The following is a 25,498-nucleotide window of genomic DNA, read 5'->3' as shown; positions in this document are numbered from 1 at the left end:
ATGGTGTTATAATTTTGGTGATCGTTTATTATTTTAGGGTGGTAAAGTAGATTTTTTTGGTATTAAATTTTATTAAATCTGGTGATCAGTTAAATAGCAGCCGTTTTTTTATTGCTTTTCGTTCGTTGCGTTGCGTCGATTAGGTTTTCTAACAAGATGACACTGTGTGTGTAACTACAAATTATATCTTTTATGGTAACTGAATTGTCAAACATCCACTTATGACAAACAGTCACTGATGAGAGATGAGAGATCAGAGATGAGATGGCGTTAATATTATATTTAACAAGTTAACACATATCAGTGAAACAATAATGATCAAAGTCAAATGGCGTTTTAACAGTTTTAATCTTCTATCGAAAGATGGCAGTAAATGTACTGTAGCTACATAATTTACCATGACAGTAACTCTATTTCAAATTCTCTTTGATTTGAGGCATACTGGCATACATATATTATGCTTAAACTTTACCCCTCTTCTAATATAAATAACTCTTTGGTTTTGCCAAGGCAGCAAAACAAATATTATGTATTGCAGCTACGATTTATTTAAACTTTATCATTAGATTAGCTATTTACACATTTTTGCTTAAACTATTCATTGCTAGCAAAGAACTTGGACAGGAAGTCCTTTGGTTTGGGCTCCTCTGTGGGTTTGAAATATGACATGATGTGGCCTTTTTGTTTCCAGATTTCTACAGTTTCTTTCAGCTCCATTTGTCCCTGGAAGTAAAATATTTAAATGTTAATAATTATGCAGAAGTTAAATAAATGTAAAACGAGTTTATTATAAAGGAATAAGAAAATCAAATTGGAAAACACATTCAGCGCCAAGAACCCGACTGTCGGGTACACTGTTCGTAGCGACTTAGCGCTCCATATGGCGAAGACTTGGCTACGCGCTACGAGCGTAACCCTTAGCACTTAGTGGCAATAAATGTGTTAAAAATTACAAAGAGATTATGTATGTATGTATGATTTTATTTATTATTGGAGAAATTTCAAACATTGTAAAAATCATTAGATTTAACCCGTGGAGCGCCCTACTGTCACACGTGTGATGGTAATTAGTATAGGAGTTCCATACTAATGTGAGTCTGGGGCGCTGCACAGGTTAAGCCTTTCTACATTTCAAATGACAGAAAGTTTGTAGCTAAAAGGGCTTTTTTTACAATATTTTGGTCTCTTCTCAAGCAAGGGTAACATAGTTAAATTCTTTCTTTCTTTTTTATTGATGACAAACAAGCATGCAACCTGCCTGATGGTAAGCACTTACTGTAGCCTATGGACACCCGCAACTACAGGGGTTCTCTCACCTTACATCAGTTTGGTTCAGCCAGCCCAATGGTAGACAGGCAGAGACTATGGAAATGCATTAAGTCTGCTATGTGTACTGGTGTTATTACCAGTAAAATTAAAAATAAATAAATAATGAATACCTTGATGACCAGCAAGTCAATAACTCTGATGTCAGTGACATCTTTATTAGCGAGGAACAGTTCCCTCAACTTCTGTCGGCACTGCTCTTCTGACTTTGGGATGTCATAGTCCTTTACTGAAACAATAAAAAGTCCCTTTTTACTAGGAAAAAAAAAAAAACATATGCTACCTACAAAATGATACTCTTCCATATCAGTTGTAATAAATCTATGTATGTATACTTAGTACTGTACTGTACTTATAGTATATGTATATCTAGGTAGCGGTGTGATAACTTAAAGTACTAAAATTATTGTGCACAGTGGCAGATTTGCCCTTAGGCCAAGTAGGCCCGGGCCTAGGGCAGCAAGACATTAGGGGCGGCAAATTGTGACAATAACAAAAAATTGCTCAAAATTTAGTCAATATGATGGGTGCTGAGAAAGGGGCGGCTACAGGGCCTGGGGCCTAGGGCGGCAAAGACTGCAAATCCACCACTGATTGTGCATTTAAAGTAATTTAATCTTCAATTTGTTACAAATAGAAAAACATTGTTATCAACCATAAAACACATACATCTATCTCAAAATACTAGAATATTGCAGATTTCATTTGTTGTGTTTCTTGTGGGGAAGGTGTGATTACTACCATCTAGATTCAAGATCCTCCTGACTTCTCGATGAAAACATGTCTAAGACTTAAACAACTGCTGTGTTTAAAAATATTTCATCTGTGCTGTATTCACAGCAAGGCACAGGTAATTGTGAACTTTTCCAAGTTATAATTGTATTGTAATCATTTACTGCGGAATACGATGACATAACTGGTAACATACCGATATAGGGGATTTGACGGTACCATGCTTTGTAAAGGTTCAGGACTCGTCTCCTGGCTTCCCCAGGAGTAGTCGAGAGCACTGGCTTTACAAGTTTTTGCCCGACTTGTATAGCTCGCTGAGAAGACATTTTTATTATAAAATTCTTTAATCTATTTCGAGTTTGGCGAGTTTATTTCGTTTCAGTGGATAGTGTCACAGCACAGACAGATCAAAATTGACAGCTGACAATGACATTTTTGTGTTTGACGTTTTTCTTGGGTGACCAGCAAAATAATACAAATCCCCTCATATCACGGTTGTTTTATTAGTTTTTTACTTACAGAATAGGTAAAGTAGAGAACTGTTTAGTAATATTTTTTCAATAAACAGATATAATACATTTTGGTAATCGCAAAATCTGTTTCTAAATAATAGTAGCCTTTCAGTTTTGTTACAATTTTAGTGGTTTGAGTAATCAAAATATTTACAATCCCCATCAATGATCCAAAATTTAGTATGGCAACATTATTTATAGTTCGAGATACGTTTATAAAAGCCGGTTTTAAAGTGACATAAGGAACGCAATGGTAACGCACCATCATAGAAGGTAGGATCGTATAGAAGTGGTAACCGCGTGCCTCCGTGAGGGACAAAACATACCCAAATGCGACACTGTGATTGGTCGAATTTATTTGTTGCCCACCATTATCCATACTAAAAAAAGGTGGGGAACAAAAAATATGTGAGACTGTGATAAGGAAAAAGAATAATAGCGCTTTCTCTGCTACTGCTACTGAAAGATACGTAAGACTATCCCGTTCTGTCAGTTATCCCCACCACTCATGCCCAATCCAGTTTAATACTAGATTCATGCGCACCATAAGCCCCCTCCAGACTATGTGCGTGAATCGCGGCGCGACGTCGCGAAGCGAACATATCGCGAAGTTGACGTATGACTCCACACTCGCACACTTCACGGCGATTTCGCAGTTTGGTTTGCGGCAAGATGGCGGAAAAGCATCAGCTGATCGAGTTTAACTGCTAGTTATCTATGGCATCATACGTCATTTAGCTGTTTTTCCATTTTGTTTTCTTGTGTAACCGTAAAATATAGCTGCTTAATATAATATGATTATAAAATAATTAATATTTATCTTGCCACAGAAGAGCCAAAATAGTGTGTAATGTGGAGTCTTGCAAGTTCGCGCTTCGCGTCTCCTTTGACGCGGGCCGAAATACCGACAAAAAACGGAGAACAAGGCGCAAAGGCGTGAACAATCTGCGAAATCGACGCCACACTCGCGTTCGCGGCTTCGCCCGCGATTCACGCGCATAGTCTGGAGGGGGCTACAGACCTACTATTACCACAGAATAACTAATAGTACTGCCGTACAGAAAGGAAACTTCATACAAAACCGAAGTTTGACAGCGATTCAGGGTCAAATCATGTTGTCCCTTTCTAATATATGGCATTATCCCTTTCGGCTATTTAGGGTTGTCAAAATTCAAGCCATTATCTTATCTGTGGTCGTGCACGCAAAGGGACGTCAAGTTGTGACAACCCTAAAAATTGCTCGGAGCAATGCTGAGCCGAGCGGAGCCGAGTTTGGCCGATGTCAGGAGTTTCGCACCCCTGGTATTAAGCCCCCTCCAGACTATGCGCGTGAATCGCGGGCGAAGCCGCGAACGTGAGTGTGGAGTCGATTTCGCTGTCTGCGAAAATCAACGCCACACTCGCGTGCGCGGCTTCGCGCCGCGATTCGCGCACGAGTGAGGAGGGGGCTTACACAGATGAGCTAGTGCGCCTGTGAGGAACAGTAGGGCTACCGCCAATACCGAAAATCGTCAATTGCGGGCATTTTTCTCTGTCACTCTAATTACGCCTTCATTGGAGTAAAAGAATAAGATCCCCGCAATTTGCGAATTTCGGTTTTCGCGGTAGCCCCTCAGAACATACTCAATGCGACAATATTAAAAAAAAAACAACGGGTTTCCGGCACCGGGAGTGCCGGCAGAAGTGAAAACTCAATGACATTGTAACAGTTTTTCGATCAGGTCACGTGTCCGTCTTACGTCTTACGAATCTTACGGTCACGTGACCTGTCGCGAGTTTAACATTTTTTCCCCATCACAAAAAGTGCACAGCGCCGCTAAAGAAGTTTTCACTTCAAAAAAAAATGGTTGTCTATAAAGTCGGTTTAACGGACGATAATTTTGCGTGATAACGTCATAAGAAAACATTGATGAAAATTGCATACTTTGGCCGTAACGTTACCATGGAGATCTGTCCACAACGTTACCATAGAGATCTGTCCACAACGTGACACTTTTTCGTGCATGCTACCGGTGTTCATCACTGAAAGTGTTCATCGATTTATAAGACGTTACCACGTCAGCACGTTTTAACATTCCTGACAACATACCAAAAACAATCTACGTAATTCGGTCGGGTTATTTGTTGCCCACCATAAACCATACTAAATGTACGGTGGGGAACAAACAAAAAGTTAAGGCCCCAGTACACAATGGGCCATTGCCGGCCACTCCAAGGGACGCAGCCATGCGGTAGAATGAGATAGCAATATCACTTGCTCCCTCTAACGCATAAATGCGTCCCTTGGAATGGCCGGCGGTGGCCCATTGTGTACTGGGGCCTTTACGGCTACTCTACACGTTACGTCACGGGAGCAAGTGATATTGCTATCTCATTCTACCGCATGGCTGCGTCCCTTGGATTGGCCGGCGTTGGCTCAACGTGTAGAGGAGCCGTCAGACTGTGACAAGGACAAGCAATAATACCGCTTTCTCTGCTACTCCTACTGAAAGTTCCATAAGTGCATCTCGTTCGGTCATTTGGCCCCTCCCCCGTTTCCTCTCTATATTATTGTACCTACCTGTATCAGACTTGGCTCACTCCGCGATTTCGTCGCTTTGCTCAGGCACAGAATAAATAATAGTACTACCGTACAGAAAGGAAATTTCCTACAAAACCGAAGTTTGACAGCGGTTCAGGGTCGAATCATGCTATCCCTTTCTAATATATGGCACTATCCCTTTCGGCTATTTAGGGTTGTCAAAATTCAAGTGATTATCTTATCTGTGGTCGTGCACGCAAAAGGAAGTCAAGTGGTGCCAACCCTAATAATTGCTCGGAGCAATGCTGAGCCGAGCGGAGCCGAGTTTGGCCGAAGTCAGGAGTTTCGCACACCTGCTACAGGTAGCTAAAAGTACATCCGTTCCACACCAATTTTGGTGGCTAGCCATAAGCCGCGCGTGGCGCTGTCGCCACCTAGCGGCCATATCTGTCCTGATCGTGATAGCCGGTTTAGACTCTCGCGCGAGCCACGAGACGAGCCGCGAGCCGCGCCACGAGACGCGAGTGTAAGCGGTGGGCTCGCGGCTCGTCTCGTGGCTTGGCTCGCGCTCGCCTGGCTCGCGTGGAGGAGCGGTTTTTTGGGCACGAGCCAAAGGGGCTCACGCGGGACGCGCGCTTGCGTTCACACTCGCGTTCGGCTTGTCATTCGATTATAAACCTTATGCCGTGCCGTTAGTGTTTAAAATATATTAGCTCGACGAGCTTACGAGCCATGAGACGAGCCTCGAGCCGAGCCACAAGGCGAGAGTGTAATCATTAGCTTGACGGGCTCATGCGCTCAAGGCCACTCGAGGCGAGCCACAAGACGCGCCGCGAGCCGAGCCGCGAGACGAGAGTCTAAACCGGCTATAACAGACACGTTTTGTTAGAGAGTGAGCCCCCATTCGCACGACAGCTTTTTCAACGCGCGTTAAAAAAGCGCTTGAATCTGTCCGCACTCTAATTTCGACTTAACGTCCAAGGCTTAAAGTCGAAAATCCAACAACGCTTGATAAAAAGCGCCACCGCTGTCGTGTGAATAAATACACACGTATCCATTTGTGTCATTCAAACGCTTTTTTAACGCGCGTTGAAAAAGCTGTCGTGTGAATGGGGGCTTAGTCTTCTGTACCTAGTGCTATTATTTATTCTGTGCCTGTATGGAACGCACAGACGTAGAAAACCTTAGGCCCCATTCGCACGACAGCTTAAAAACGCTTTGCGTTAAAACCCGACGTTGGCGCTTTTTTACCGTTTCCAATATTTGTGTTCATATGAACGCTTAAAAATCACTTATGAGTCGTACTGCCACGTACGCATCTCAGCAAAGCCATACTTTATTTGCTATTACGACGTATTATTTGAATATAGCTTGAATATTTCAGGAATTTGTAAGCAAAAGTTGACATTTTTAAGGTGAAACTAATAATAATCTTGACGATTGACACCAAAAATTGACACTTGACAGCCAACTGACAGCAGCGCCGGCGCTTTTTTAACGCTTGTGAGAACAGATACACGGAGTTCCGTATGCTCTATTCAATTTGACGCCAACGCTCAACGCCGAAAATCGAACAGTGCTCGATAAAAAAGCGCCGCGCTTAAAAACCGCCTTCGTGTGAATACATACATGGTTATCCATTTGCGTCATTCAAACGCTTTTTTAACGCGCGTTGAAAAAGCTGCCGTGCGAACGGGGCCTTATTGAGTTGTTAGAGTTCTAAAAACCGGGCAAGTGCGAGTCGGACTCGCGCACGAAGGGTTCCGTACCATAATGCAAAAAACAGCAAAAAAATAACGGTCACCCATCCAAGTACTGGGCTATAACCGCGAAAATCGAAGGTCGCAAATTGCGGGCATTTTTCTCTGTCACTCTTATTACGCCTTCATTGGAGTAAAAGAGAAAGATCCCCGCAATTTGCGAATTTCGGTTTTCGCCCCTCTGACCCCGCCCGACGTTGCATAACTTCGGTCATAAATCACGTTTGTTGTATGGGAGCTCCACTTAAATCTTTATTTTATTCTGTTTTTAGTATTTGTTGTTATAGCGGCAATAGAAATACATCATCTGTGAAAATGTCAACTGTCTAGCTATCACGGTTCGTGAGATACAGCCTGGTGACAGACGGACGGACGGACGGACAGACGGACGGACGGACGGACAGACGGACGGACGGACGGACAGCGAAGTCTTAGTATAGTAGTAATTTTTTTTGTATAGTTTGTCAAAGGACTGTCTCATTTCAAACATAGACAGAGAGAATCATACTATCTTTGTCTTACACTAGTACTAGCACCCAAAAGAAAAGGATGAGTATAGTTTTTTTGTTCTTATTTACTGACAAATTTGGTTTAACTAACTATGTAGAATCTGTGCGGAAAGAGAAGATTCGTGGCATGGATGGGGCCCACTTCTAGTGGAGTCCAGAAGAGACAATTTTTCGCCAATCTGATGAAATTGTCCGATCGAATCAGGCCGTGTGGACGCAAACGCCAATTTGATTCCCCGATCAAATCAGCAGGTGCGGACACTAAGGCCCCATTCGCACGACAGCTTAAAAAGCGTTGCGTTAAAACCCGACGTTGGCGCTTTTTTACCGTTTCCAATATTTGTGTTCATATGAACGCTTAAAAATCACTTGTGAGTCGTACTGCCACGTACGCCTCTCAGCAAAGCCATACTTTATTTGCTATTACGACGTATTATTTGAATATAGCTTGAATATTTCAGGAATTTGTAAGCATAAGTTGACATTTTTAAGGTGAAACTAATAATAATCTTGACGATTGACACCAAAAATTGACACTTGACAGCCAACTGACAGCAGCGCCGGCGCTTTTTCAACGCTTGTGAGAACAGATACACGGATTTCCGTATGGTCTATTCAATTTGACGCCAACGCTCAACGCCGAAAATCGAACAGTGCTCGATAAAAAAGCGCCGCGCTTAAAAACCGCCTTCGTGTGAATACATACATGGTTATCCATTTGTGTCATTCAAACGCTTTTTTAACGCGCGTTGAAAAAGCTGCCGTGCGAACGGGGCCTTAAATGCCAATTTTCGAAGTTAGTATCTATGGCATGCAAATTGGTGATCAAATTGTGTACGTGTGGACGCTAGATGAGATTGGCGCCAGTTATTTTCCTGATCAAATCGGTCGATTTGCCTAGCTCGTCTGGACTCTACTTCTCTTTCCGCACAGACTATACATTTGAATATATCGATACTTTTTTTTATTACTCAGTCAACACTTTTTTAACAAGGAATTAAGGTAAACTGAACATCTAACATAGCAACATTTCTTAGGGTATAAATACCCCTGAGCCGAGTGTGGCCTGCCTCAGAGCAAAATGGTTACTACAAATAATGACTCCGTAGCGCCTGTGCGCCAAGTACGGAAAGTACAATTCGGTATTATTTCACCGGATGAAATAGTAAGTTGTGTTTTTAAGAATTCAAATGGAGAAGATTTTTTTTAGTTCACGCATGTATTGTAAGTGAAAAATAATACAAGATGTCATTGTTTTATATTTTAACTGCATTTTCCTTATAGCGGGAAAAGTTTTGGGCTACTTTCTATAAATTTAAATACATATGATACAGTTGTTTAATAATGATTTTTATACATTGTTCAGAACCTATTATTATGTAGCGTTTTCTGCATAATAGAATAGGTGTTCATTATATTTGCTCTGGCTGGGGCATGAAGTATTGCGCAATTTAAGGCAATATTGAGAAATGTATTTTTTTATAAACTTTGGCACTTTTTTGTCTTAAAATGAAAGAATTATAAATATAATTAAACAACGAAACTATACAATTTCTGTAACAAAAATATTGAACGACAAAAGAATAAAATAGAGACAATTTGTATTTTGTATTCTTTAAAATGTCTTTAACATTACAGGCCGCGTTATCGTTTTATCCGATTCTTAGGTACGATAAGTTGAGTGGTATCAAAGGAGGGGCCATTGTTGGCGTTGTCTAACAGGACATACATTACAGACTGATGTGCTGATATCTATTCCAAATATTCCTTTTAATGGCATATGAATCATATGATTAAATATTTGTAACCAAATCGGGTCATGCAGCAGTTTCCTGTCCAAATAAAATAGGTACCTAAATCTCAAAGATTTATTTATTTGTTATTAATTTTGCGGAAGTAAACTGAAAAGATAAAAAAATGGATTTTATTTTCACATAGATAACCATGAGGTCATATTTACTAGTCTATTTTTTTATTCGGTAGACTAAAATGACATTTCATATTATGAAAATATGATTATGAAATGTCATTTTAGTCTGCCGAATAATAATACGGGGTCAAGCTAAAAAATAAAACCGTTTAAAAATAGACTTTACTGGTTTTTAGCGAAACTTATATAAAATGTATAGTTACATATTCAGGCATTTTTTAAACTTCTTTTGAATTATTATTATTATTTATATACATATTAGTGTATTATTATTTATTAAGCTGTCATATTATGTTGTACGTAAACTGTAATAAATAAATATATTGGTTTAATTTGTCTTATTTTTTTATGGTTTTCCCAAATAGGTACGTCACTTCACCTCATTTGAATCATTAGGCACTTTATGCTCATTATTTTCCTTACTAGTAGAGTGCAAATATCATGCAAATATTTTCTAAGATACGCGGTTGTAATTATAATAATATTATAAAATATGGTAAATTGTTCGTCCGCCTACGTGGACACTTCAACTATTCATATGAACAGTTTATAAAAAATCACGTTTAATATTTATGAAACAGCCAAATTTTTATCGTAATTTCGGCAGTGGTCCCATAATATTAAAAGTTAATAGTTAAAATTTTTCCCTGTAATGTTCCTTTGATTTGGAAATATTTCCGGGATAAGAAAATTTCCAGCCGCACATCACTAATAGTTACGAGTAGAAGTCAAACCGAGAAAAGTCTGCAGCGATTTTGATAGCCCACGTAGTGCAAGTGTCATTTTAAACGTCAAACTTCTATGAAATTATGACGTGTAAATAACACTTGCACTGCGTGGGCTATCAAATCCGCTGCAGACTATTCTTGGTCCGACTTCTAGTAGCTTGTAATTGTAATAGTATAGTAGGTAAATAGGTACACAATCAAAAAGTGGGTTATTCCCACTAGTTACCACCAAGTTCTTACGTGGTAAAAGGTGGGAATTTTTATTCCCAGTAGTTACCACCAAAAAATTGTTAGAATTTAATACTAATAAAAACAGTATAAATAGTATAGTATAAATGTAGCGTGCTGTAATAAATAATTATGTCTCAGTTAGTGATTCAGTAAACTGCTTTAAAAGTGATCAAAAATATTAAAACAGTTTTACCGGTATAAGTGTAAAAACTAAAATAGAAGAGTCTCATTCTAGTTAAGTAGAAATTAACTTATTATCCGGACTAAATTTATCTTATTAACTGTAAATTGAATTACATATTTATACAAACGAACAAACAAATCAGTCAAAAACCGACAGAACTGATTTTGTTTTATTATTTACCGCTACTTCATTTCGTTCTATTATAACACGACGCAAACCTGGAATATGTAGGTATTCATAATTTGTACTCAGGCTAAATAACTAAAGGGCATGGTTGTTATCAAAACCGCTTAGGGCGCGCTTCGGATGGGCTGATTGCTCGGACTAACCAGCATAGGCTCGCATTCCAATTACGCTCGGGTAGTACATCGCTTGGTCATGTTACGCTGGTTGGGTCGATTGCTTAAACACCCACGCTAGCGGGATGGTAATAACACTCTACCAGAGGGGCATCAGATATTATTCGTACACTTCTTTTCTATCGGGACAATGATCGTCGAATCAACATCCTTTATAATTATTATTAGATAGATAGATTACGAGTAGATTATACAAATTAATATTTGCGTTGAAATCAATAACCGAATGTTTTTATGATTTGTTATTTTTTCAGCGACGTATGTCAGTCACAGAAGGTGGTATACGCTTCTGTGTAACCACGGAGGGTGGCAAGCCCAAGCTAGGTGGACTAATGGACCCAAGGCAGGGCGTGATTGACAGACATTCTAGGTGCCAAACATGTGCCGGAAACATGGCAGAATGTCCTGGGCACTTTGGGCACATTGATCTAGTCAAACCAGTTTATCACATTGGTTTCATAACGAAAACTATTAAAATATTACGATGTGTTTGTTTCTATTGCTCTAAGCTCCTAGTGAATCCGGTAAGAAGAATACTTTTAAAAATAAATCATAAATAAATCATAAATCATTTATTTTTCGTGATAAACTTAGTGTACATACAAAAGTAAAATTAAATGCTTAATACAAACATAATTACAAATTGTTTACCACGAAATGGGCTCGCCTCAGCATAATGCTGACCCGAGAGTCGGCGCTGGTCTTCCGGCGAGTCCATTTTGGTGGGCCACGAACGCAGCTGTACGGCACGGCCTCGTAGAACTGAACGCAACCACTTGCGGCTGCCAGCGCCATCTGGCCTACGCATGGACCTATATAATAGGGACAAGACATATTGTTCTATACGTACAATTGCTTATAGAAATAGCACCCATTTTGATGGCACAAACATAAATATATATCTGTCTCGTTTTTACTCAGCACTGTAACCCATAGCAAAAAAAGATGACAGTATTTCAGTACGTACATAAAGTGTTCCATGAAAATACGTAAATACCTAATGCGGCCGAAAATCCGCCATGTTTAGTTACCCAAATGTCATTGTCTGTCAGGTCAGCCGGTACTTGTCCTGTCAAAAAGTCGTGGTGAAAATTAAAATTATTAATTATCTTTCAATATTTTGCTTGTGATTGAAAATAATTGAAGCCAAATGTGAATAATTACGTCGCGAATATGCCAGTGTGTAGTGTATTAGGGTGCGGCATAAGAAAACCACCAAATCAGCCATCTTTAACCTTACACAGGTACGCTATCATTTACATGAAAAATATTGGTTATTGTTAATGTTCCTGGGAAATGTAAGGATGTTTCACATTATAAATAGCAAGGTTCTTCTGTGCAGTTATAGATCATGAAGTGATTGGATTTATTTAACTATATTTTTACGCTTAAATAATGTAAACATTTCAGCTAGGGTTGTACTTTATTTATCGACTTTAATATCGATATATTATGATTGCCTATTTATATTTTCTTATTTTATCATGCTACCCCGCTTCAAACCAACTAAATTGTCTTAATTTAATAATTAAATCATTTTTTATAGGTTACCAAGAAATGAACATAAAAAGAAAGTGTCTGGAGATGGAGATCCTGACCGACTCTCGGGAGCACTAGGGTAACTCGGGGCCGTGGGGTCGTTACTCCACAAGCTGCCCTGCGGGCTTTTTTATATCATTATTATATATTTTTTATATAATTCGACATTAAGAGACCATATACTTACATATAGTTGTAATTTATAAAATGGTTAATGTATTGTTATTATTTTTGCTTGTATGTAAATTCAATGTTGACGTATAAAAATGCCCTTGTGGCCTATTTGCTGAATAAATGTTGAAGAAGTTGAAGAGCGGAAGTCATTCCTTATTTTTGTAATAAAAAAAATGTTCTGAAGGTGTTTTGTTTTTTTTTCACCCGTCGCTTAATAAGCTTGAATTTTGTATCGCTCTCACTTATAGTTACGGCGCACCAAGGTCGAGGTGCAGTGCGGTAGTGTGTTACAGACTTTAGGGTTAGCAACACAACAAAATTGATTGTAATGGAGAGGTAAAGTCCAAGAAAAACACGTACACTTATTCTGACATCCAAAACAGATGGCGCTGTACTGCGCCATGTGTTTTGCGGTCACTAAGTTGTCAAACGTCAACTTTTGAAAATCAGAGTTACCGCAAAAATCGCAATATGTATTGAGTAGTACAGCGTCATCTCGTTTACCTGTCAAATTTGAAGCACGAAATTGTCCTAGACTCCACACATCTTACTCAATCAAAGTATCTTTTCACATAACAATATACTAATAAAGAATTTTTATTTATTTACTTACTTTCTATTAAAACATAAACTCCACAAATAATACATACTTAGTATTTTAAATAAAATGAGCCGAGAACGTTAAAAAGTTATCGATGTATCGATAAAACCTAGTAACAGTAAAAATCTTCTGGGCAGCACTAAAACCGCCATGTTTAGTTCTAAGATGACGTCACAGTGGCACGCATTATTCGTTGACGTTTCACTTCCATAGGTTTCATATTTCAGTGGGCCTACGGGTGTGACAAATGACAGATAACCTAAAAGGCAATGCCGTACAGAGTTACAGACAGGGTGCTAACAATAACAATTGAGAATACTAGAACATTTCAAGCATAAAACACATGGAATAACTGTGAAAACATTACAAATATTAAGATACAAACAAACAACATAAATAAATAAGACTACATACGTGATTAACGTTTAAAAAGTTACCAAACACACTGTTTACTCTGTTTACTTTACCAAAGTGAGAAGTGAAGGAGTGATCAAAAAATATCTTACCTTACATAAAAGATAGATAAAACACACGCGCAATTGTGTTAACATACAGTGAAAAAGAAAGGATATGACAGCAAAACTATACATACAGACGCATTGGGTTACTTACAGTGAGGAAAGGACATAAAAACAGGTATTTACTTTTATACAATTGCTTGCTATTTAGAACATACATATTACAATTTAATCTAAAAATATTCTATTTATAATTATAATTATAATTACCTTAATATAATTATTGTCGAGTAGTTATATTCGTCAATAATTACATTAAAAGCAACTAGTGTCATGCCTTAAAGTTTCCTGTTGCAGCTGGTGTTGTAGTGTGAATATTTTGAGTTTGGCTTTAAAACTTATAATACTTTCTAGGTTCCTGAGAGGGGGTGGAATGTTATTCCAGCAACGGGTGGCCATGTACTTGAAACTGCCACGGAAAGCAGCTGTAGCATGTCGAGGTGTTACCAACTGCACGCTGCAATAACGTGCGCCAAGTGATCTACGAGTGGACATCCATGACAACTTCTCAAAAAGATATGATGGAGATTTGTATTTTACAATGCCGAATAGAAGACCCGCTAGATGAAGCTTGCGACGGTGCAGCATTTTAAGAACACTGTGTTTATTCAAAAATGGAGTCACATGGCCTCGTGGTGGGATATTGAAGCAGAACCGGGCGCAAGCATTTTGCACCCTCTGTATAAGTCGCTTTGTTTTTGATAGGAGACGTGGACCATACACTAAATCCATATAATTTAATTTGGAAAGAACAAGAGCTTCAACTAACTGAGTGCGCAAGGTTTCGTTGATAAAGGGTCGTATGTTATATAGTACTTTGAGCCTGTAAAAACAGTTTCTAACAGATTCAGCAACATGTTTCTCAAACCTAAGTTCACTGTCCATAATTAAGCCTAAATTTCGAGCCTCATATACTCGTTCAATGGGTTCACCTGATAGGATTAGATCTCCATAAGGTCTGATTCTGTTCAGCTGATTTTTGGTGCCAAATATTAGATATTTTGTTTTAGAAGGATTGAGCATCAAACTGTTATCTGAAGCCCAAGACGCTATACTTGCAAGGTCCACATTAAGTTTTTGAATTGCAGTGTCAATTTCAGAGGGTTTACAAGTTATATATATCTGAATGTCATCTGCATAGATATGATACTTGCAGTGTGTAATGTGAGTTGTGATGTCCGCTGTATATAAGATGAACAGGATTGGGCCGAGTATCGACCCCTGCGGAACACCTCTGGAAAGGGGCATTTTTCCTGAGATTTTGGCCGGTCCATCACTTGAGGACAGCTTTACATACTGGTGCCGCAATGTGAGATAACTATGAAACCAATGCAGAGCACTATTATCAAATCCATAGTAACTTAGCTTTGATAGTAACAGGTCTATATTAATACAGTCAAATGCCCTGGAAAAATCAAGTAGCACAAGCAGTGTACACATACCCTTATCTTGTGAGCAAAGAATGTTGTCTGTGACATCAAGCAGGGCCGTCACAGTACTGCGCCCTTTCCTGAAACCTGATTGTACATCTGGTAAGATCCCATTGCTCTCAATGTAATCGCTTAATTGTGTGCATACAATCTTTTCCAGTATCTTAGACATACAGGGTAGTATGCTAATAGGCCTCAGCTCCTTTAGTTCGGATGGATTAGTGGTTTTTGGCAGTGGGCGCACAATAGCCACTTTCCAGGTGTCAGGAAAAGTGGATGTTAAAATAGAGGTATTTATCACATCAGTCAATAAGTCTACAGTATATGGAAATGTCATGAGTAGCATATTTAAATTAATTAGGTCATGTCCCTCTGCATTCGATTTGAGTTTAGACACAATTTTTAGCAAATTGTCGGAGCTAACTGGTCTAATGTGAAATATAGACTTGTTATACCTGTTGAATTCAAAGTAAGTTAACTGCGAAATACTAACTTGTGATGCAATTGGTAAGTCCAAAAAATGACTATTTATAATATCGGGGTCACTGAAAGTGGGTGGCAATTCTATATTATTTTTAGGCAGAATAGTAGATTTAAGATTTTTCCAAAGTGATTTAGGCTCCTTAATTTTATTATTTATATTGTGGTTAAAGTATGCCGATTTTTCATTGTATATAGCCTTATTTACAGTTGACTTTAGGTCCTTATAATACAGTTTTTTGCTCTCTGAACCTGTCTTATGATAATCTGCGGCAGCCTTGTCACGTATACGCATCATTAGTTTCACTGTGTCAGTGATCCAAGGATATGAGGGGCCTTTTATTATGGATGTTTTGATGGGTGCGTGCATATCGAATAAATAAACCATGTGCCTGCCTAATGCTTCGACCTTATCATTTACGTTGGGCATCGCAGACATCAGATCCCACCCCACACCACGCAAATCAGTATCAAAGAGTGCGAGATTAATATTATTAAGGGGCCTGTACAGTATAGTGTAGGGCTTAGGTTTGTTCCGCCTTATAGTGAACTCGCACATAACAATACAGTGCCCAAAAAGTGACCCTACGTGCTCAATATTTATTTTTTTGGCATTTAAATCGGTGCAAACCACGTCAATCAGTGTTTGGCTGGTATTTGTGAAATGTGTTGGCTCTGTTACTATTTGTGCTAAATTAAAGGTAGATAAAAAATTGTTAAGCTTTGTTGTTTTAATGTCGTTTGCAGTAAATAAATTAATATTAAAGTCACCTAGCAGTATTAAATGGTCATAATTATTCATTGAGCTAATCGTGTCAGATATGGCGTCTAAAAATAGGTCAACGTCCTGCCAAGGTGGGCGATACGCTGTACCTACTACAATTTTTTTACCTTGCACAGTCATGTGTATCCACATTTGTTCAATCGTCCTATGTTTTGGATCTACGGGATGTGGTAAGTTACGAGCAGTGACATTACGCTTTATGTAGAACCCAACCCCCCCGCCACGTGACCGTGGACCATGTGGTCGCGGGGTGTGACGCAACCTGCACCCCGGGAGCACAGGGGCCCGACACTCATCCCCCCCTCTCAGCCAGGTTTCATTAATAGCTAACACATCCATGTCCAATCGAGTGCAAGTCGCTATAAAATTATCGTGATTTGTGCCCAATGAGCCCGCGTTGAACAAACCGATTTGTAATTGATTTCGAGCTATCTTGCAATAAGATAAGTGGCATAATAAATAAGCGGACAGCAAGACAGGACCGGTTTTGCATTGTAAACAAGCGCGGTGATCGGGAACGAATTTAGTTTGAGGTTATTAGTTATGCAAAAGTGTTTTTCGGCGTGTAGTTGTATAAAATATGTAGGGAGTCGTGTAAATACAATAGAATGTGCTACAAAATGTAATGTGTGGAGTGTGAACATTGTGTTTTGATTAAAATAATGAGTGCAATGCGTGTATGTATTGTTTTCGTGTAGTGTGCGTTTTTCAATGGTGTGATAAGTGTGTGGCGGCAACAGGAACAGTGGCAGACAAACAATGGTGGTTGACAAGAGAACTAGCAAACTACAGGTCAAGCTAAATAACATGAGCAAACCTATCGTGAGCCAAAAACCCGATCCAGATCCAGCTCGGTGCGTATGCGGTGTCGAGGCGAACTCGTGCCCGCCTGCTGCCGTGCGAAGATTTTTCCGTCTCGGGTCCAGACGTACCGCCAAGAACGCTGCTGCTTCAGCTCCCGTGCCTTATAGAAAAGACGTCGATTGTGAGGAGTCAACCGTTCGTTGACGTAGAAGTTACACGTTCGCCCGGGGATGCCGGTGCCTTCCGTGGTGGCACCACGGCGCACCCGCGCAGCCTGCAGCAGACGGTCCCTGACGGCGCGGCGCGCCAGGCGCACCACGAGCGGTCGCGGCCGCCCTGCGGGTCCCTGGATACCTTCCTGCAGCTGAGGCGCGCGCCCCACACGCGCAGCGTCGACGATGTCGTGCTCGGTGAGTTCGACCCCCAATTTCTTGCTCAGGGTTGTTACTAAATGCACCGCGCTTTCGCCGCTACTCTCTGGCACACTAGTTATCTCAAGATCATTTAATAACAACTCCTGGTCGCGGTCATTAAGCTCCAGCCTGAGTTGCGACACAGTTTCGACGAGAGCGGCGTCAGGGGCGGCGTCATTAAATTGGGGTCTGGTCTCCAAAGACTCGACACGGGCACTAAGCGCGTCGACGCGGCCCTCGCAGCTGTCGATCCGCCTGTCGCAGCTGTCAATCCTTGCTGTTAGACTTTCCAGGGAAGTACGAAGAGCGTGTATCTCCTGGCTCATCGCACGCATCTCCTCGCAATAAAAATAAATAATCATAATAAGTAGGTAAGTACTTAAGTTCTGCTTATGAATTTTAGTCAAACCCGAAAATTAAAGAAGCTGTAATGAAAACAAAAGAGCAATCTCGCAAGAGATTGACTTTGGTGTATGACTTGTGCAAGGGAAAAAATATTTGTGAGGGTGGTGAAATAATTGATATTGAGAAGGTGGAAGAGGAAACTAAGAATGTGCCTGGACATGGAGGTTGTGGCCACTACCAGCCCGCTATAAAACGGGTTGGCTTGGACATCTTAGCGGAATGGAAACATGTCAATGAAGACACACAGGAAAAAAAGATAACGATAACTGCTGAAAGAGCATTGGAAATTCTTAAACATATTACAGGTGTGATTTTCATTTCCTCTATTCGATAGTTGTTGACGGGTGCAAAGGAATTTTGAGAACGCCAGAAATATAATTTTATTCTCAAAATTATTATTCTAATGTTTGCTTTGATAGAATATCAATAAATGTACCTAGTATACCTATATGTAAGTGTCTTAAGATACAGTCCGCAAGGTTAATTCTTATCTTACATAATACTGCATACAATACAAGACAGTAGGTAAGCAGGAGGGCGCTTAACTATATGACTCTGCCGACTGTATTTTCTTGCTGATATAAAGCATCTAGAATTATAAATTTTTATTTAGATGAGGAGGCCTTCATTTTGGGCATGGATCCTAAATATGCAAGACCTGATTGGATGATAGTCACTGTATTACCCGTCCCGCCGCTCTCAGTGCGGCCTGCAGTGGTAATGTTTGGAACAGCTAAGAACCAGGACGATATGACATACAAATTGGCAGATATAATAAAATCAAACAATGAGCTGATGAAAAGTCAACAAAATGGAGCAGCAGCTCATATAATAACCAACAATATAAGGATATTGCAATTCCATGTAGCGACTTTAGTGGATAATGATAAACCTTGGATGCCAAAGTAAGTTTATAAACTTATATTATATTATATTATAGTATGTTAAGTACCTAAAAGCAAATAAAAATATCAACAAGATAAATAGAATAAACTGCAACTGACGTAACTACCTGTACAGTAACTACAGTATGACATATACACGCATTTTGTTTGTAACCCACATGCCTAATGAATCTAACTAATGATAAATAAATAGCATTATCTTTACAAATTAAATACATACATATTTAAGATTACTACACTTACTACATCAAGTCAAGTTGCTGGTTTTCCTTGGTATATTTTACCTGTCACACATTAGTTACGTCATCGTCCGTAATCAATCAGCAACTTCGTGACCAATGGGACTTCCCGACGGCAGCGTCTCACAAGTCACCTATTACGGAGTTCCTCTAAAAGATATTGAATTCCTATTGTGTAGTGAAATCTGCCGGGTAAAATGTGGCCTTAAAAAGTGAGAACATGTTTAAATGTCCGTTAGGTAATAAAGTATAACAGCGCTTAGAATAACGGGATGTGTGGATTTTTCTGTTGCCATGAGAAATAATCAACTTATAATTCTAAATATAATATGTATTTTTTCTCAGAGCTATGCAGAAATCAGGAAAACCACTGAAAGCTATCAAGGCACGCTTGTCTGGAAAAGAAGGGAGAATAAGAGGAAATTTGATGGGAAAACGTGTGGATTTCTCAGCACGTACTGTCATTACACCCGACCCCAACTTACGTATTGACCAAGTAGGAGTGCCAAAATCTATTGCACAGAATTTGACTTTCCCGGAGTTAGTAACACCATTCAACATTGATAAATTGCAAGAATTAGTACGACGTGGCCCGTCACAATACCCGGGGGCTAAGTACATAGTCCGTGACAATGGAGAGAGGATAGATTTGCGGTTCCATCCCAAACCATCAGACTTACATTTACAATTTGGATACAAAGTGGAACGCCATCTGAGGGACGACGATTTGGTTATCTTCAATCGGCAGCCCACATTGCACAAAATGAGTATGATGGGGCACAGGGTAAAAGTATTGCCATGGTCAACATTCCGGATGAATTTGAGTTGTACTTCTCCATATAATGCAGACTTTGATGGGGATGAAATGAACTTGCATGTGCCTCAATCAATGGAGACAAGAGCCGAAGTAGAGAATATCCACATAACACCTAGACAAATAATTACTGCACAATCTAACAAACCCGTCATGGGAATAGTACAAGATACACAAGCTTAAACGTCAGCTTCACAGCATAGTATTTAAGTAATTAGTTAGTAATTAAATTTCGCTTGGTAATACATTTCAATTTGCATGCAGTGTTTACCTCAATTTTATTGTACACTAAGCTCTTAGTTATTAAGTATTTAATAAACTTTATGTATGCGTCAGTGTAACAGTTACTGGTAAACCAATAAAATAAAATAAAATAAAAATAAAAGATACACTAACTGCCGTCAGAAAAATGACCAAGAGAGACGTGTTCTTAACAAAAGAACAGTTAATGAACCTTGTTATGTTTTTACCTATTTGGGATGGTAAAATACCACAACCTTGCATTTTAAAACCACAACCACTTTGGTCCGGTAAACAATTATTTACATTGATAATTCCTGGAAAACTCAATATGATGGCCATGCATTCTGACGAAGATGACGGTACCGACAAATGGATTTCGCTTGGTGATACTAAAGTAGTGGTAGAAAATGGAGAACTACTTATGGGAATATTATGCAAAAAGTCTCTGGGCGCTTCAGCTGGCTCCCTGCTTCATATTTGCGTGTTGGAACTCGGACATGAAATTGCTGGTCAATTCTACGGCAATATTCAAACAGTCATCGACAATTGGCTTCTGATTGAAGGTCACTCTATAGGTATTGAAGATACAATTGCTGATCCTAAAACGTACAGAGAAATTCAACAAGCTATTGTTCGAGCTAAAGATGATGTTGTAGAGATAACACAAAAAGCACATAATATGGAATTGGAGCCTACTCCTGGCAATACGCTGAAACAATCTTTCGAAAATAAAGTTAACAGTATTCTAAATGACGCACGTGATAAGACTGGTAGAACAGCAATGAAATCACTGACTGAATACAATAAACTCAAAGCTATGGTCATATCGGGATCAAAAGGTTCGAGTCTAAATATTTCGCAAGTGATTGCCTGTGTAGGACAACAAAATGTTGAAGGCAAACGTATTCCATTTGGCTTCCGGAAAAGAACCTTACCACACTTCATTAAGGATGATTATGGCCCTGAATCAAGAGGATTTGTAGAAAATTCGTACCTTGCTGGTTTAACTCCTTCAGAATTCTATTTTCATGCTATGGGCGGCCGTGAAGGTCTTATTGATACTGCCGTAAAGACTGCTGATACAGGTTATATACAGCGTCGACTTATAAAAGCTATGGAATCTATAATGGTACATTATGATGGGACCGTACGTAACTCTGTTGGTCAAGTAATTCAACTAAGATATGGCGAAGATGGCTTAGCTGGAGAAAAGGTGGAATCGCAGAATTTACCAACCATTAAACTTTCAAACAAGGCATTCGAGCGCAAGTTCAAGTTTGATATTTCAAACGAAGAATATTTATCAAGCGTATTCAGCGACAATATTCGAAAAGAAGTTATGGACTCTGATTATGTTATTTCTGAAATTGAAAGTGAATGGGACCAACTTAATAAGGACAGACATATATTGCGTCAAATGTTCCGTAGTGGGGATTCCAAAGTAGTACTGCCATGCAATTTGAAAAGAATGATTTGTAACGTTGAACAAATCTTCCATATAAACAAAAAAATGCCGACCGATCTGAGCCCTAGCAAAGTCATTCGAGGAGTCAAGGACCTTTTGAAGAAATGCGTTATTGTAGTTGGAGATGACAATATTTCGAAACAAGCGAATGAAAACGCCACCTTGTTGTTTCAATGCTTAGTAAGATCATCACTTTGTACAAAGGTCATTGCCGAAGAACTCCGTTTGACAAGTGAGGCTTTTGATTGGTTGATTGGAGAAATTGAGACTCGTTTTCAACGGGCTCAAGTTGACCCCGGAGAGATGGTGGGGGCACTTGCTGCACTATCTCTTGGAGAGCCTGCTACACAGATGACATTGAATACTTTTCATTTTGCTGGAGTCTCGTCTAAAAACGTTACTCTTGGTGTGCCAAGGCTTAATGAACTGATCAATGTTTCAAAGAAACCGAAGGCACCTTCGCTGACAGTGTTCTTAGCTGGTGGTGTAGCAAGAGATGCTGACAAAGCTAAAGACGTACTTTCTAGACTGGAACACACTACACTACGTAAAATAACTGCGAACACTGCAATTTTCTACGATCCTGATCCTCTGAATACAGTTATTCCCGAAGACCAAGAATTCGTAACTGCTTACTACGAGATGCCAGATTTTGATCCAATAAAAATATCGCCTTGGCTTTTACGTATTCAATTGGATCGTAAGCGAATGACCGACAAGAAACTAACCATGGAACAGATCGCAGAAAAAATTTACGCTGAATTTGGGGGTGATTTGATTTGCATCTTCAACGACGATAACGCTGAAAAGCTTGTATTGCGTATAAGAGTTATCAATAACGACGTAAGCACATTCGAGAATAATGAAGAAGAAAATACAGATAAAATGGAAGATGATATGTTTTTAAGATATATTGAGTCCGATATCTTATCTGATATGACCCTTCGAGGTATAGAATCTATTGAGAAAGTGTACATGCACTTACCTCAGACTGATGCGAAGAAAAGAATTATTATTAATGAACAAGGTGAATTTAACGCGCTTTCGGAATGGTTACTAGAAACCGATGGCACTTCATTACTTAAAGTTCTCTCGCAACAAGGAGTGGATCCATTTAGGACATACAGCAACGATATTTGTGAAGTATTCCAAGTTCTGGGTATTGAGGCTGTACGTAAATGTTTGGAAAAGGAAATAAAAGCAGTCTTGGAGTTTTATGGTCTATATGTGAATTACCTCTCGTTGCTTTGTGATGTTATGACGGCTAAAGGTCATCTTATGGCTGTCACACGCCATGGCATCAACAGGCAGGACACTGGTGCTCTCATGAGATGTTCCTTTGAAGAAACGGGGGACATCTTGTTTGACGCTGCTGGTTATGCTGAAGTCGATCCTATGAAAGGCGTCTCTGAAAATATAATCATGGGCCAATTGCCAAGAATAGGCACAGGTAAGATCTGGTGTAACTGCGGCGACATGTTATGATACTGGGGAGATCAAAATTTCACTCTAAAGCTATTTTTCGTTTTCAGGTTGCTTTGATTTGGTACTAGACGACACGAAATGTAAACGTGCTAAACCCATGGGTGGTCTTATTGGATCGGGTATAGGTTTCGGAGTCGGGTCTATGTATTTTGGCGAAAAAACGTCACATATGGCAACACCGACGACACCGTGGACTACTCAGAACTCGCCAGAATATTGTAAGTTATTTTTTGCCATTGTGTATTAAATTTTAACGTCTTTATAAACATTTGTTTCTGATCAGGTTTTTATTATTAAATATTAAATGTTATTCGTATTCACAGATGGAAGTAACATGACACCCGGAGGCCCGTGCTTCTCACCAAATATCCAGCCAGATGCTTCAAATATATCTCCTGCTTACAGCGCGTGGTCACACCAAATCGGTTCACGTGGATACTTAGCGTTGACATCTCCCGCTGAGACATCTACTTGTTACTCCCCGTCTACCCATCTAGATTCAGCTACGTCATCTCATCGGACCTTGGATTCAGCCCATTACCTACAATATTCCCCGTCATCACCGAATTACTTTCCGGCTATGCCAGGCTACTCCCCAGCGTCACCCGAGTACCCAGCCACTTCACCTTCCTATTCTCTGTCAACACCTAGCTATTCACCAAACTCGCCGAGCTATTCTCCTACAAGCCCTGCTTATTCTATCACTTATCCGAGCTACTCACCGACTTCACCTAGTTATTCCCCATCAAGTACTTCATATTCTCCAACAAGTTCCGCATACACATCTGCCTTTCTCACCAATTCATCACCCAGTTATCCTCCGACTAGCCCTGCATATAGTCCCTCGTCTCCCACTTATTGCCCGAACATAACAGCAAAATTACCTACATATTCTCCTACAAGCCCCACCTACTCTCCTTCAAACTCTGATTACTCTCCCTTCAACCCTGTTTACTCACCAACAAGTGCCGGTTACTCCCCAAAAAGTCCTACTTACTCTCCTTCAAGTCCTACATACTCTACAACAAACCCTGCGTATTCTCCAACTAGCCCTGCTTACTCTCCTTCAAGACCTACTTACTCTACAACAAACCCTGCTTATTCTCCAACCAGCCCATCTTACTCTCCTACAAGTTCGTCTTATTTCTCAACATCCTCATCAACTACATATTCTCCAACGTCTCCATCTTATTCGCCATCGACGCCTAATTATTCAGCGTCATTAATAGATTCTCCTTCGTTAACAATGTCTTTTATTGACACGAGCCCTGCACATTCTCCGATCAGTCCAACGTATTCGCCAGGTAGTTCAGAAAACTCTCCCAATGGACACACAGGGGACAGTGAACGTGCTAATACTTGAGGAAAAAAGACCTATAACTCTGGTGACTAGGTATTTAATGTGCTGGTGTAGGTGTTTAAGGTTTAGAAGATAGCCAAGATAGGTATAGACACATGTAATGCGTAGGCACAAACTACTACGTATGTCAGTAAGTGTAAGTAGGTATTATATTTTGGCCCAGGACTGTCTCATTTCAAACATCGAGATAATCATATCAGTCTTTGTCTTCCGCTAGTACTAGCACCCAAAAAAAAGGAATGAGTATTATTTTCCTGGGTCTTACTGACTGACAAGTTGTGTTTGCCAGACTAACCTATTATAAATGATAAACTTCTATGCTAGAGTTATTTTACTGAACTGAGGGTCGATCGCGAAACACGAGAAACGAAATTTCGTTATCTGCTTCTCTATCACTCTTGCATATTCGAGCGATAGGTCGATAGGCAGATAACGAAATTTATATTTTCATGTTTCGCGGTAGGCCCTCTGACTGTGTCTATGTACAAAAAATAAATTTTACAGTTAATCCCGCTGTTACTTATGACGAGGCGTAGTGAGCGCGAGTATGTGAACGCAGAAACGGAACACTGGCCATATGTTACATTAAAATGTCAATTACATTAAACGAAAATAATGACTACCTAATATAATATTATACTACTCTTTGCTACCTAAGTAAAGTAGGTTATTGTAATTACTTACCTGAGTAGGGCGAAATTTTAATTTTAAGTTGTTAGTATAAGTTTTGTATCCAGTGACATATGTAATAACCAAGCCATACGATAAATAAGATAATTATTGAATTAAGTAATAAACTTTTTAATCTTACATGCAGTTTTCTTTAGTGAACTCTAATATTTATTGTCTTTTCCATTGACTTGTTTTTTCTAGTCAGTTCCATCCACCACCTCATTTTTTGTACCGTAGAACGGGGTGACTTTCTTAACCAAAGAGCTTAGTAGTATAATTTAACTACCAACTACCAACTACCGTCATAATGGGATATTTTTTTTTACTGTGGCAACATCTGTGAAAATCGTACCAAAAAAAAAATTTGCCATAAGT

The 25,498-nt window shown here is 39.5% G+C and overlaps 2 protein-coding genes and 1 long non-coding RNA gene across 3 annotated transcripts; 2 read left to right on the top strand and 1 right to left on the bottom strand.

Moving 5' to 3' along the window:
* Positions 1-532: 532 nt before the first annotated feature.
* Positions 533-2,447, bottom strand: LOC134796069 (NADH dehydrogenase [ubiquinone] 1 alpha subcomplex subunit 6-like). The gene is made up of 3 exons (XM_063768003.1): positions 2,255-2,447; positions 1,440-1,555; positions 533-723 (listed from the first exon to the last, which is right to left on the bottom strand). The coding sequence occupies exons 1-3, from the start codon at positions 2,382-2,384 to the stop codon at positions 595-597; spliced, it is 375 nt and encodes a 124-aa protein (XP_063624073.1). The 5' UTR covers positions 2,385-2,447; the 3' UTR covers positions 533-594.
* A 5,994-nt stretch (positions 2,448-8,441) lies between these two features.
* Positions 8,442-24,553, top strand: LOC134796502 (DNA-directed RNA polymerase II subunit RPB1-like). The gene is made up of 10 exons (XM_063768691.1): positions 8,442-8,525; positions 11,047-11,316; positions 17,939-18,245; positions 18,554-18,845; positions 19,430-20,064; positions 20,282-23,056; positions 23,139-23,309; positions 23,415-23,522; positions 23,691-23,840; positions 23,967-24,553. Exons 1-10 carry the CDS (start codon positions 8,442-8,444, stop codon positions 24,452-24,454), a joined length of 5,280 nt encoding a protein of 1,759 aa, XP_063624761.1. The 3' UTR covers positions 24,455-24,553.
* Positions 13,663-16,304, top strand: LOC134796063 (uncharacterized). Its single transcript, XR_010144896.1, has 2 exons — positions 13,663-13,742; positions 13,979-16,304. It is a non-coding gene; the product is annotated as an uncharacterized LOC134796063 (long non-coding RNA).
* Positions 24,554-25,498: the final 945 nt, after the last annotated feature.

This window comes from Cydia splendana, chromosome 13 (genome assembly GCF_910591565.1).
Source record: "Cydia splendana chromosome 13, ilCydSple1.2, whole genome shotgun sequence".
NCBI lineage: Eukaryota > Metazoa > Arthropoda > Insecta > Lepidoptera > Tortricidae > Cydia > Cydia splendana.
Note: the sequence above shows the minus strand (reverse complement) of the source record. Positions and strands in the feature narration are given on the sequence as shown.

Coding starts and splice junctions, on each gene's coding strand:
- LOC134796069 (XM_063768003.1), bottom strand. CDS start 2,384: ATGTCTTCTCAGCGAGCTATACAAGTCGGGCAAAAACTTGTAAAGCCA. Junction 1,556..2,254: donor CCGTCAAATCCCCTATATCG/GTATGTTACCAG, acceptor TTATTGTTTCAG/TAAAGGACTATGACATCCCA. Junction 724..1,439: donor TTGACTTGCTGGTCATCAAG/GTATTCATTATT, acceptor TTTTACTTCCAG/GGACAAATGGAGCTGAAAGA.
- LOC134796502 (XM_063768691.1), top strand. CDS start 8,442: ATGGTTACTACAAATAATGACTCCGTAGCGCCTGTGCGCCAAGTACGG. Junction 8,526..11,046: donor TTATTTCACCGGATGAAATA/GTAAGTTGTGTT, acceptor TTATTTTTTCAG/CGACGTATGTCAGTCACAGA. Junction 23,310..23,414: donor TCAGAACTCGCCAGAATATT/GTAAGTTATTTT, acceptor TCGTATTCACAG/ATGGAAGTAACATGACACCC.